Source organism: Eubalaena glacialis, chromosome 7, assembly GCF_028564815.1.
Source record: "Eubalaena glacialis isolate mEubGla1 chromosome 7, mEubGla1.1.hap2.+ XY, whole genome shotgun sequence".
NCBI classification, from domain to species: domain Eukaryota; kingdom Metazoa; phylum Chordata; class Mammalia; order Artiodactyla; family Balaenidae; genus Eubalaena; species Eubalaena glacialis.
The window spans coordinates 71,224,492-71,237,856 of NC_083722.1; the positions used below are offsets into that span (position 1 = coordinate 71,224,492).

The window sequence follows — 13,365 nt, forward strand, 5'->3', positions numbered from 1 at the left end:
CTGAAGATCAAAGAGGCCCTGAGGGTGGAATGTCATACACTGTGACAGATGATGAAGGGGAAAGCTGGGGTTGGGCGTGAGGAAAACTGCCCAGTTCCCTGGTCAGAAAGCCGCTCGGCCAAAGCACTGGGCAGCCTGGGCTCTTCCCTGCCCTGGCTCCCCAGCACGGCAAGACGAGGCAGGATGGATGGCCCACCCAGGCAGAAAGGACCAAACACCTCTTGGTCTCCAGGAGTCTCCTTGATGGTGGACCCCCTGCAAGGGGGATACTGCCTTAGCTTTCACAATTCGTAGTCCGGGGGTCAACTTAACAGAAGATGGGGCACAGGCTGGGTGGGCACCTTCTGCGAGGCATGGGCAGATGAATACAGCCCTCCCCACTGAAGAGCAGCGCAGCTCTTCCAAAAGGACACAGTCCCCAGCTCACCACGTGGTGACCTTTGCTTCCAAGGCCATTGAGCACAGGATTTTATGGAATGTGGGTGGGGTCAGTTATGTGCTGTCTCCCAGACGGGTAAGATCCTGACAGTTTTAGGGCCAGTGAAGGGTTCCTCGTCCTGTCTGAGCAGCTTCCCCTCAGAACTGGTTGTCCCCAATATACTGGGCTGTTACTGAGGCGAACAGTGGGTGGGTTTAGGAGGTGACTATCTGCCCCCTAACTGTGGGCAATGGGACAGTGGGAAGACAGGAGGGATCACCCTCAGCCCCAAATATACATAATTCCTGTGGTTTGACTCCCAGGGGTCCATCAGAACAGACACCATGGCCGAGTACGACTACGGAGACCCCGGGTTCTTCAATGCTTCCAATGACAGCAGCCAGGGGCACGAACACTTCCTGCAGTTCAGCAAGTTCTTCCTGCCCTGCATGTATGTGGTGGTGTTCATCTGTGGCCTGGTGGGGAACTCCCTGGTGCTGGTCATATACATCTTCTACCAGAAGCTGAAGAGCCTGACGGACGTGTTCCTAATGAACCTGCCCTTGGCTGACCTGGTGTTCGTCTGTACTCTGCCCTTCTGGGCCTATGCAGGCATCCATGAGTGGGTCTTTGGCAACGTCATGTGCAAAACCCTGCTGGGCATCTACACTTTGAACTTCTACACGTCCATGCTCATCCTCACCTGCATCACCATGGACCGCTTCATTGCAGTGGTTCAGGCCACCAAGGCCTATAACCAGCAGGCCAAGCGGATGGCCTGGGGTAAGGTCATCTGCTTGTCCATCTGGGTAGTTTCCCTGCTGGTTTCCTTGCCGCAGATCATCTATGGCAACGTCCTTTACCTTAACAAGCCTGTCTGCGGCTATCACAACGAGGAGATTTCCACCATGGTTCTGGCCACCCAGATGACACTGGGGTTCTTCCTGCCACTGCTTGCCATGATTGTCTGCTACTCAGTCATAATCAAGACCCTGCTTCAGGCCCGAGGCTTCCAGAAGCACAAGTCTCTGAAGATCATCTTCCTGGTGGTGGCGGTGTTCCTGCTGACCCAGACGCCCTTCAACCTCGTGAAGCTCATCCGCAGCATGAGCTGGGAGTACCACACCATGACCAGCTTTCACTATGCCATCACAGTGACAGAGGCCATCGCCTACCTGCGTGCCTGCCTTAATCCTGTGCTCTATGCCTTTGTTGGCCTGAAGTTTCGGAAGAACTTCTGGAAACTTGTGAAAGACGTTGGCTGCCTCCCTTACCTGGGTGTCTCAAGCCAATGGAAGTGTTCAGAGGACACTTCCAGGACTGCTTCAGCCTCTCGCAACATGGAGGCGACCAGCATGTTCCAGCTGTAGGCCTTGCTGGGCTTGGAGAGGCTGCTCAGGAAGTCACAGGAGCATGGCTGTGTCCTCTAAGGCTTTGTGAATAGCATGAGCATTCTCACGGAGAAGTTACCGAATGGTGCAGCTGGGGTGGGATGCTTCTTCTCAGGCATGCGCAGATTGTGCTCTCTTCTTTTACACCCAGGCCTAAGGCTCAAAGGGGAGTCTGAAAGCTGCCAGGGCTTTCCTTCCTCTACCCCGAGAATACTGACACCAGGGAATGACGTGTGATTCTCAAGACCCCAAGTTCTCCTTCGATGGGAATGGGACTGGGACTAAGGGTTGAAGAGGGGGACCTGGCCAACAAAGGTCTTGATGGCAGGTGACACTCTGGGCTCCCAAGTTCAGAAGATTCTTCTGCCGACTGGGAAGCAGGGGAGATTAAAGCAGCCATGAAAACCAGTGCTGACACTGTGACTCAGACCTCCATCACCAGGCACCCAACAGAAATGAGCTCAGGTTCTGCCACGCCTTGTGGGTTTGGTTTTATATAGATAGGTGCTTTATGTTCTCTTTGATTAATCCTGGAAGGACTAGCACCAGGGAATATGAATGGGCCAAAGCAAATTAGGGTCGGCTGAGGATTCCAGTGGGCCACAGAATGCTAGAAAAATGTGCAAAGCTGAGTTTAAGACTATCATGAGTCTAAGCAGCAACTCTGAAATGGATCTTTGGTGGGTTTGCTCATTTAAAACCTGAATTTACCCAATGCCTCACACACACACAAATCATATATAAATGTATGTATAATACACACACACACATCTCAAAGAGCATGATTTTCATGACTGAGAAATAAAACTTTTTAAAAGTCTCCAAACTACTTTTATCCTTAGGCACATTCCACCTTACTGTGGTATTCCTGAATATACCAAAAGTGATCACTTGTGGGCTCAGAGCACAGGAAATAAGTTAAAACTGTCAACTTTCAGGGCACTGCTCTATCAATACACCAATGATAACAACTGTGGCTTCAACCTCCTGCCCAGAACGAGAGGTGCATTTGTTACCTCTGAGATGTGGTCACAGAACGAGGCAGAGTTTTAAATGTCAGTCACTTGTTTGTGCATGTTTATTAGATCCCAGCAACCTGCTCAACAGGCTTAAAGTGGCCTTTCTGGCTCACATGTCACAAAATCACTCACTGAAATATGGAGAACCTGTTGACAACAGCTAAGAAGAGCGCTCAGGGAGGTGGGCCAGAAAGGGCTGAACAGTGAGGTTTCGCAGCTTGGACAGACCGGCGTCACGAGTGGGTAAGACCAGCTGGTAATCTCTTAATCACTTCCACTTTGGTGAAACGTGGACCGTAACAGTACCACCTCTCAGGGCAGGCATGCGAGGACTGGAGAGGGTGCACACAAACACTTAGCATGGTTTGCATTTGTGGGAGGAAGGGCCCCCAAAATGGTGGTAGTTGTTATTCTCTCAAGAACCAGCCACACAAAACGTTAGCCGCCTGCCTTTCTCTGTGCACTGGCGGGGCGTGGGCCGGTCGGCTTCGTGCCTTCCAGAGGTGCACGGCACCGTCCAGCTGCGCACAGGCTGGCCTTGCAGGGCCCACAGGGCCACCGACTGTTTCATACACGTGCCTAAATACACCCACGGGGAGAGCGGCTTTACTGTGCTCAGGCCGCACAGACGACCCAGTGCTCCTCAAACACCAGAACCTGCCCTTTTCATGGAGTCAAGGCTGACTTTCAACTTGTTTACGTTGGCTTCAGAGGGGGAGTTTTGGTCACCCTCCTCTGTGCTGTCACCTTAATGTTGAGCACTTCTGGTAGAGGGGCCACGAGCCCCTGGCCTCCCCAACAATGTCCCAGAACAAGAGGCAGAGGCCCTAACTGGGAAGGAAGGAGTGAAGAGTCGGGGAGCCAGGGGCCCTGCGGCCTCTCCATGTGTCCCCACGGAGGAAAGCAGTGTGGTGGGATGGGAAAAGTAGGGCTCTGGGGTGACTCAGACACTGCCCCGGGGAGAGCTCCACATCTGTCCATCCCGGGACAAGCCACGCAGCCTCCTCAAGCCCGTTTCACCATCCACACCACGAGCTGACGACGGCCCTCCTTCCAGGAGCGCTGTGAGGCACGGACAGTGCACTCCAAGCCACGCTGGGGGCTGCTGGTCACGGCAACAGAGGGGCGGCTGCTGGGACTGCTGGGTTCTCCCCGAACGGTGCCTGCCTGGCTGAGTCAAAGGAGACCAGGCACCCATCAGGCCGTGCCCCATCCCAGGCCTATTATGAGCCCTCTCTCCAGGCTCCTTGCAAGAAGGTTTTGCACTGGCCCTTCCACAGCTTAGGAGAACCTGCCTGCCTGTCCTGAGGAAAAGCACAGCAGCTGAATCTTCTTTCACCTTCTCTGCCTCCCCAGTCACTCGTTGGCCCTACTCTCTGGGCCCTCACCTGCTCACATTTGGGAGTAGAGATCTTTTTCCCAAAGCCCTCCTGGGTACACACCATTACGGGCAACAGACACTGGCACAGCCCAAACAAGGCTTTCACTCTCGACTTCACTCATCCACGAGACAGCCCCATGGAGCACAAGCTCAGACCCACCCTTCTCCCCTTGGCTCTCCCCTCTGCTCCCACGCACCAGTGCTTGACGTAAGCAGCCTGGGGTGTGGGGGAAACTGGCGGGAGGGGGTCAGGCTGGGTGTGGACCCTGGGTGAGTCCAGTTGGCCTCACGTGCGGCCTCAGGGTCTCCTCCCCCACCAGCTTCCCTGCAATTGCAGGCCGGGGGCGGGGCAGTTAGAGGCCATGACGGCCACACTGTCCGAGATGCGGTGAACACAGGGTGAACCTGATTCCAGGGGCTACCTGGAGCCAGAAGCCTGGGATTCTCAGTGAGCATTCTGGACTGAGGAAATGGTGCTGCAGGAGAGAAAAAACAGAAGCTGCCCGTACTGGAGGGGTGGAGGCGGAGCAAAGAGCACAGGGCCCAGGAGTGGCCGGGGCGCTGGCTCTAGCCTTGTTCTCTCAGGGCAGCACCCCTTCCACAGGCCCAGTCCTTTGTGGTCCACGGTAACTCCCAATGCCGTTTGGTAGGACGCCTGGTACTATCATCCCTGTTTTCCAGATGAGGAAACTAGTTCAGAGACATTACTACCTGCCAAAGCTCACACAGCAGAGCCAGGGCTGGAACCCCGGTGAATAACCTCTTTCTCTTCCCCCAAATGTTGGCTAAGACGGCCCGGGGTACCTGACAACTCTGCCCTTGTCTGAAGGCGGAGATGCTAGGTTAACCCAAGCACAAGGTGGCTTTCTAACCTTAACCGTTATCACCATATCCTGTTCTCGGTTTGAGATACCAGGTATTGTATCTCCTGGTTGGTGATAAACCTGCCACAGATCCCTGAAGCACTCTGACCACAGAGCACCTGTTCTAAAGCAAGTACTGGCAAAGATGCTCTGTGGGTCAGGGACAGTCTCTGTGCGTGAGTTTGAGCTCAGTATCATCTGGGCATCTGGCGGGATTTTCCTTGGCGAACACAACTGAGCTACGAGATGTAAGGAACCAGGGCCCGTGGCAGTAGACACCACAGCGTGGCCCTTGACCTCACAGCTCAGGGAAAACATCACCAAAACCACGCAATTCCGTGGAAGGCTTTCCACATCATTTCCGTCTGATCCTCCTAACAACCCTAGAGGTGCCGTCCCTGTCTCTTCTGTACGAGGGAGGGAACTGAGTTTGGGGGCTGCGGTGCTCAAAGCCAGGGAACCTGGAGGCAGCAGACCAGGAGTGTCTGACTCTGGACCTCAAGCTCTTCATCGGCACGGTCTGCTCGAGAAGGGAGGCCGGGCCTGGAGGAGGGAATGGCTGCTGGAAGCAGAGCAGAGGCCAAGGGACCCAAGGCCAGGCCTGTTGCTGGAGGACAGAGTTTCTTTCCTCCTCTGCCTGCCTCGGTCCTGAGAACAGCTGGGCACCTGGTCAGGGAGATGGCTGAGGGTGGGCCTGGGTCACTGTGGGGAGGGGTGTGCACACCTGCAGGGTTCTGGAGAATATCGCCCCTCCACCTGAGGCGGGCTGTGCTCCTGAGCCACGTGCAGGGGGCTCTGGGAGGCTGCTTAGGGGTCTGCGGGATCCTGCCAGGTCTCCCCGAGAGCCTGGATTCTGGGACCTGTTCCTGTCCCATCACGGCCAGGAGGGCCAAGGCAGACAACTGTGTTTGTCCTGAGAATGTGTGTGTGTGGCGGGGGGAGGAATGGACAAAGAGGCAGGGAAGGTGGGCAGGTGTTTGATGTGAAGATAGGGAAACGGGACCAGGGAAGAGGGCTGTACTCTTCAAAATGAATCTCGTGCCTGTGGACTGGAGGGAGGGGTTCTGGGCACAAAGCTCAGTGCTGACACTTACAGCCCTCTGACCCTGAGCAAGTTACCTGCCCTCCTGAGCTTCAGTACCTTGACCTGTAAAATGGGGACCATAATCCCTACTCTTTGAAGGGTTGGGCAGGGACTAAGTGAGGTCACGTGCAGAAGCTGCTACACAGGGAAAGTGCTCAACAGACACTGCCTCCAGGCAGCCTCCTTCCCCCCTCATCAGGGCTTTCACAGCCTTTAACCCCTCCTGGACCACTTCTTCCTTTGGACTTGCTGATTTCTTTCTCTCAGCGTCTTGGCACGGATGTATACACAAACCCAGGCTCTATACCAACCCCTCACCCCCCCACCCCACCAAACCTGTCTGAGTTTCTCAGACTCCTGGTGGTTTTGATTGGTCCTAAGCTTAGGAAGAAAAAGAACATAAGAAAAAGCCACCAGAGACACGGGGGTCTGTCTTCGGCTAACTCACAAGGAAGGTGTGAGACAAGGCAGGCCCTGAACTGACTTGGAGGGCTGGCCCTTCACCCAAACAGATGATGCATGGGGACTGCAGGTCCATCCATTAGCCCTGGATCTCCCTTGGAGGCCGCAGACCAGCATGCTGGCAGTTTCCTTTCCTTGGACCGCTTCCTGATTTCCCATGACCAAAAACACACTTATTTGTCAGCGGTCAGAAGACCTTCTGCTTTTGTTCCTACTGAGAAAGGGGAAGGCGAAAGGTGAAGGGAAGAGGGAGCTGCAGGGCGGCACTTTCTCATGCAGGTGGCAGCCCAAGGTCATCCTCCCAGGCCCTGAGCTTCCGGTCCTGCTCCCCGGACCCCCTACCCACCCACCCACCTGGCCGGCAGTTGAGGCACAGTCAGTGAAGAGTTGCCAGGTGACGACGGCATGAGTATGGCTTAGTGCAAATGCAACAGAACGTGCCCTGGGGACCACTGAACCATGGGGGTTGGGGAGAACGCTGGAGGCTCACGCAGCCAGGAACGGCTTCAGAAGGAAAAGAAAGGGCCCGTGGTCACAGTGAGCAGAGGCTTTCTTGGGTTGGGTGATGGGGCTGGCTTTATCCATGAGGCAAGGTCAGTCACCCTCAAGCAAGAGAACAGAAGAGTATGGAGACATACACTTGAGCCTAAAATCTCCTGCGCTGAGAACCTCCCGAAGATTAAGTGCATCTCCTCCCATGCAGCAGAAATCCTGGATGATAAATCTGACAGCCCTTCCTCTGAACTCTGGGCAGGAATAGAGGAACAGAGATCTCAATACAAGTCGGCAGGAGCATCACAAAACTCCCTAACTGGATGGAAAGTGAGTCAACGAACATCTGGACACAGGAGCCATGTCAATTCTCCCTTGAGCTTCTAAACAGGCAGTGCTTTGCTGCAGGAACCGCAGTCAAGCCAGACCACAGGGGCCGAGAAACACCAAGCAAGGCTGCCATGGAGGGGAACTTGACTTTTCCCATGGGTCCCCTGGCTTAAACTCTTGACACTTTAATACAATGGCACTTTGTGCAGTTACTTCATATATTTAGACATTAGCCATTGCAGACTCTCCTCACAGGCCTTGTTGGAAAAGAGCTGGCCCAGAAAAATGAGAGGGCCAATGGAGAGCCGGTACTAAAGGACGCCCCTGTGCCTGATGCTGTCCATCTGCGGCATCGGGAACATTTGGTGGGTCTGGGTCACTGATTAAGAGCAGCACAAGATACTGGTGATGGGGCAGGCACGGGCTGGGGGAGGGGAAAGTCCCTCGGGTTCCACAAAGCACTGGGTAACAGACTTGGTTATATTTTTATTGCTTTTAGAACTTTGGGGTGGACGTCCCTGGCAGTCCAGTGGTTAAGACTCCCCACTTCCACCGCAGGGGGCACGGGTTCGATCCCTGGTTAGGGAACTAAGATCCTGCATGCTGCATGGCGCAGCCAAAAAAAAAAAAGAGGACTTCTGAGAGAAACATCTACTTGAGACAACAGAAATTAATCTTGTGGCACCATTACCAAGCCTGATGAGTGGTTCCAAAAGATGAACACGGTTTTTAAAGAGCAGTGCGTTGCTCTGAGCGTGGCTACAGCAGCCCAGCCAACGCTGCTCTTATGCACTGAATTGTGTCCCCCCCCCCTTAAATTCATATGTTGATGTCTTAATGCCCAGTACCTCAGAATGTGACTGTTTTTGGAGATAAGACCTAAAAGAAGTAAGTTAGTTAAAATGAGGCCAATAAGGTGAGCCCTAATCCAATCTGACTGGTGTCCTTATAAGAAGAAAAGATTAGAACACAGAGAGACATGGCTGGCACATGCATAGCGGGCATGACCATGTTAAGAGACAGGAAGATAGCAGCTGTCTGCAAGCCAAGGAGAGGCCTCAGGAAACCAAACCTGCCGATACCTTGGCCTTGGACTTCCAGAACTGTGAGAAAGTAGATTTCTGTTGTCTAAGTCACCTGGTCTATGGTATTTTGTTATGGCGGCCTGAGCAGATTAATACAGTTGCCTAAGCCAAGAAAGGCCTTCCTGGAGATGCTGAAATCAGGGGGACCGCTGACAGACACGCCCAGGAACTCTCTGACAAGGCTCAACACTGACTACTCCTGGAGCCCTGGTGCTCCTCAAGGGCACCCTGCCCCGAGCACTGTTTGCAGGCACCTTCCCTTAAGCAAAGACAGCCAATCCTGCTTCCGAGCTTTCCTAGTCCTTTGATAAGAAGCCACAAGGCCAGGCACTTAATGAGCACTCAGGAAATGGAGGTGATGTCTACTCACTGTTCAGCCACGTTTGGGTCAAGAGAATCAGTTTCGGTGGGTGTTTCAGGCAAGGAGGAGCCGGACTCCTGTATCTGGCACAACTCCTCATCTGTGATGATGTCAAACATGGCATCGTCTGGCGGCCGGCAGTCTGTGTTAGCACCTGGGGTGCAGAGGCAGGTCGGGAGAGAAGAGAAATGCATAGTCATGGACAGTACGGGGAGGGAGTGCAGCTATGTGGGACGAGCCACCAGGACACACTCTAAGTGCTCACTCAACCGACAGCTATTCTGTCCAGATGGAGGGAAATGGCTCTTGGGATGTTCCAGAAAAGCAGATGAGGGGACTACAGATGAAACTGAATGCACCATGTAAGAGATTTCTCTGAAGTCCCTTAGGCAGTGGCGTGGAGAGGTTTTAAGCTCTTACATGTTCTCTGAGCCCCTCTATTTAGAAGGAAAAAAACCTATCAAAATCTTATCAGGAAAGAACCTAACAAAAAGGTAATCATACTTCTGTGCTGCTGAATCCTTGCTCCAGCAGACACAGACCTCACTCATGCCTCTTTGAGAGGAGGATTCTGTCTGACCTGCATTTTCACCTCAATCCACTGGGGGGTGGAAAAGAACCTCCCTCTGCACAGCAGCCATTGTGCTTCTGACCAGGGGACTTGTGCCCAACTTTGCAGGCTACCCAGTAGGAAGGATGCTGTGCGATGCTGCTGTGCTAGTCACCCCCCACCCCACCAACAAGCAGTCTTTTGCATGTGATGGAAAATGTGATGGCAGGCCTGAGATAAAAAAAGAAAAGACAGAAAGTAAGACAGACAGACAGAGGAGGAGACAGGAAATGTCAGAAATCAAAACAAGCAACCTCAGCATGCTGGCACCATGCCACCCTCTGTCGTCACTGGAACACCCACTAGTGAGCCAGGCGAGGGGAAGATTCCTGGGCTGGTCAGCAAGAAGAACAGTTCATGGGAGTTACAAGTTCCCAGCAGGCCCTGCCGCATGGCTCCTGGGACAGGCCATGCTTCAGAATAGACACCCACAGTCCAGTCCTGAGAGGGCAGCCTGGGCTGGTCTGCGAGGCTGTGCTGAGAAGCAGCAGGAACCAAATCCCGCTTCCTTTTACTGAGCTGAGTGAGAGGACATGAAGGAGAATACATCCTTCTTGGCCGCCGAGAGAGAATGTGAGCTACAGGGAGACAGGGAAGGATGTGTTCGTTTCCACACTCAACTCCTGGCCTTTGGTTACCCTGAAAGAGAGGGTTGGATATGGGGCTGGGGCCCTGGGAGACAGCGTTTTCCAAAGCTGTGGGATCCACTGGTGGTATGTGAGTTGAGAAGTAAACAGACCCCACGTTAAATAACACTGAATCATATCAGGAGAAAGTTATTCCCTTTTCAATTCTCCTTCAATCCTAATTATATCAAAAAGAAAGTCTCAGATTGGTGGTACTACCTTTTTAGTGCCTAAGTGTGGAAAACACTGAACTAAGCATGTTCCAGCTAAGCAGCCACAGTGGGGTAGCAGTGAGGGTGGCACCTGGAGAACACCGAGGGCAGTGGGGGAGCCTGACCTTGGCCTCTGGTGGCTTGGGGTGCGGCCTGGGCTGGTGACCGGGCGGGGCTGGGCTCTCCCTGGCTGGTGCCCGAGCTGGTGCTGTCGGGGGACCCGGGGCCCTCGCTCAGCTTCTGGAAGCAGGCCTGGCAGCAGCGCTCCTTCTTGCTGCTGTGCTTGCTCACAGCATAGTTGTTGCAGCAGTAGTAACAGAAGATGTGGCCACATATCCTGGGGACGACACAGGCACGGGCCCTGAGGACGCTGCACTAGAGGTCTCGAGTGACCTGCTCGGCACCGGAACCGGGCTCTGTTCTGGGCTCTGGACGCCACACGGCTCGTCAGACCTGGCTCTGCCCCCACTCTAGAGTGAGGCCTAAAGGCCTATCTCATAAGATTCTAAGAAAGCCATCTTGGTAAGCCTGATGGGAGACACTTTTACTTCCTAGGGTCCTGGGAGGCAGGCCGAGCCCCCTTCCCTGACGCAACGATGCAGGTGTGCATTCCAGGCCTCGGGGGCTGGGCTCTAAGAGACCACAGACCCCATCCCCCTGTGCTGACCGTTCTCCATCTGTCCCCACCCCAACCCAAGATTCATTCCTGTCTGCCCTTCTTTGGGCCCTGGGGCGTGGGGGGGTCTTTGCTCTGTGTTCCTCCGGTGAAGCCTCAGCCCCTGCTCTCTCTGGGTTTCTTTTCCCCTCTGACCCCTGCAGGCCAAGAGAGGGTCAGGGGTTGGGTCTCTGGGTGCTCTACATCCCTGTGGGTCCCCTTAACTCTGCCTACAACCCCTGTATTAAACTCTCTTCCCTTTCAGGGATCCCTGAGTGTCCTGCTGAGACCCTGCCTAACATACCCTCCTCAACTGGTTCCCTTGAAACTAAGAGGCAACGTGCTCTTCCTAGACAGTTGGCTGAGGTGCCAACGCCTGCCACGGAGTCCTCGTTCAGAGGCGTCTGCTCTAGTGCTGGGCCCTGCCCGCAAGCCGCCTGCTGACCTGCAGTGGTGCCGCCGCACCATCCAGCTGAACTCCCGCTTGCAGTCAAAGCAGTAGTTCGCCTCCGTGTCCCCCAGCCACCTCTCCTCAGCACTGAGCTTCTGTTGGAATTCCAGGGCATCTGACTTCTGCCAGAGAGCATCCTTGTCCCTGGGAAAAAGCCGCATTAGAAAAACAGAAGAAAGAATCCATGAAAACAATAGAATTATCTCTGGTTCATTTCAAAAGACTGCTTCCGAATTTCCCAAAACACAAGGAGAATTCACTTTTACCTTGGAAATAACCCCCCAGTCTAGGTCTCCTCTGTCACCCCACATCAGTCCCAGACTCAGCAGGAGCCTCCCAACGTGTAAGTCCTCATCTGACACCACACGTGTGAAGGTACAGGGGGCCTGCGATGTCCATAAAGGGCTCCGGCAACTGCAAAGACCTGCTGGCACTGACAAGGGTCACCAGCTGCTCAGATGTCTAAATGACAGTGCATGTGGCCACTGGGAGTTTAAGCTGTCACGTGCTGCCATGATTACATGACAGTCTGTGTGCTGTGAGCCCAAGAACCCAAATCTTAAATGTGCTCGGGATCCTTCATGTTTTTATGGTTTAAGTAAAAATTAATGGAGGAGAGTCGAGCTTTTCCTGAAAATCCGATGGGATGTTGACCTCCTCCACTCCTTAGAGAGACAGCACAGCCACTACAGGAAGCAAGCACACTGAAAAAAGTGGCAGGATTTTCAGGAGGCTCTAGCAGCATCTGAATGTGCCTGATGCACCAGGGAAGATGTGTATAAAGCCCTCCTTAAAACTGCTGTTAATTTTCGGGGCTATAGGAAACACAGAGGATGGAAGAACACGTTAAATGACACCATGGGCATGCAATCAGAAAAGTCCAGGCTATGGGAAACTCTACCAGATGAATGGCCTGCTTTCTTTAAAAGTAAACTGCAAAGGAAAAAAAAAGAGAGAGAGGTGGTGGGGGAACCATGACTAAGTAAGAGAGATCTAAGAAACATATCACCATGCAATGTATAGATCTAATATAGATCCTGATTAGAAAAAATTATAAAGCAATTAGAAAAATTTCAAACTGACTAGACACTTGATGATATTGGGAATTAGTTAATTTTCAAGTGCGGTAATGATGCTGTGGTTGTTTAAAATAGAGTCCTTGTGTTGGAGAGGTACGTATCAAAATACTTGTGGATGAGATGATAGGATGTCTGGGATTTGCTTCAAAATAATCTGAGGAGGTGGGGGAAATGGGTAGGACTCTTGGATGATACAAGACTGGTCATGAGCTGAATAATGTTGAAGCTGGGTGACAGGTACACAACAGTGCATTTTGCTATCCTATTTTTGTATTTTTGAAAATTTCCGGGACTTCCCTGGAGGTCCAGTAGTTAAGACTCCGCGTTTCCACTGCAGGGGGTGTGGGTTTGATCCCTGGTTGGGGAACTAAGATCCCACAAGCAGCCAGGCGCAGCCAAAAAAAAAAAAAAAAATCCATACAAAAACCTTTAAAAACTTTTTGAATGACTTGTCAACATTTAAAAGTCAGGCCAATTTCACATAAAAATCCAGATTTCCACCTTCTCTTAAGAAGTAAGATGACCTGGCAACCCTGGACTCGATGCCTGTGGGGCAACAGTCAGCAAGAGCAGGGCAGGCCATGTCCTCCGGTTTCTCAGAGCCCCGGTCCTGGCCCGGTTCACACATTTACATCACTGTCTGCTACCTGCAGGCACTGGAGTTTGGGGGCCCAGATGCTGGGGAGAGTGGGATGGAGGAGAAGGAGAAAAGGGCTCATGAGAGAGGGACAAGGGAATGGAGAAGTCCCTGAGGATATTAAACATCTCTGATTGTCACTCTTGTGGCTGAGCACATGGAGATTTTGAAAACAGTTAGCATAGCAATAAGAAAACACGGACCAGGTG

The 13,365-nt window shown here is 53.0% G+C and overlaps 2 protein-coding genes across 3 annotated transcripts in view; one reads left to right on the top strand and one right to left on the bottom strand.

Annotated features, from left to right (window-relative positions):
* FYCO1 (FYVE and coiled-coil domain autophagy adaptor 1) overlaps positions 1-13,365 on the bottom strand; it is an 85,514-nt gene that overhangs the window by 32,969 nt on the left and 39,180 nt on the right. Inside the window, exons 12-15 of one of the 2 annotated variants that reach the window (XM_061196634.1) lie at positions 11,435-11,584; positions 10,460-10,671; positions 8,896-9,040; positions 2,871-3,995 (exon numbers count right to left, since the gene is read on the bottom strand). In XM_061196634.1, coding sequence (XP_061052617.1) covers positions 3,938-3,995; positions 8,896-9,040; positions 10,460-10,671; positions 11,435-11,584 — 565 coding nt within the window. In that variant the 3' untranslated portion in view covers positions 2,871-3,937. Of the gene's footprint in view, positions 1-2,870; positions 3,996-8,895; positions 9,041-10,459; positions 10,672-11,434; positions 11,585-13,365 lie in introns of those variants that run through there. The other variant, XM_061196633.1, reaches the window with a different exon arrangement.
* Positions 763-1,788, top strand: CXCR6 (C-X-C motif chemokine receptor 6). The gene has a single exon (XM_061196636.1). It carries the CDS (start codon positions 763-765, stop codon positions 1,786-1,788), a length of 1,026 nt encoding a protein of 341 aa, XP_061052619.1.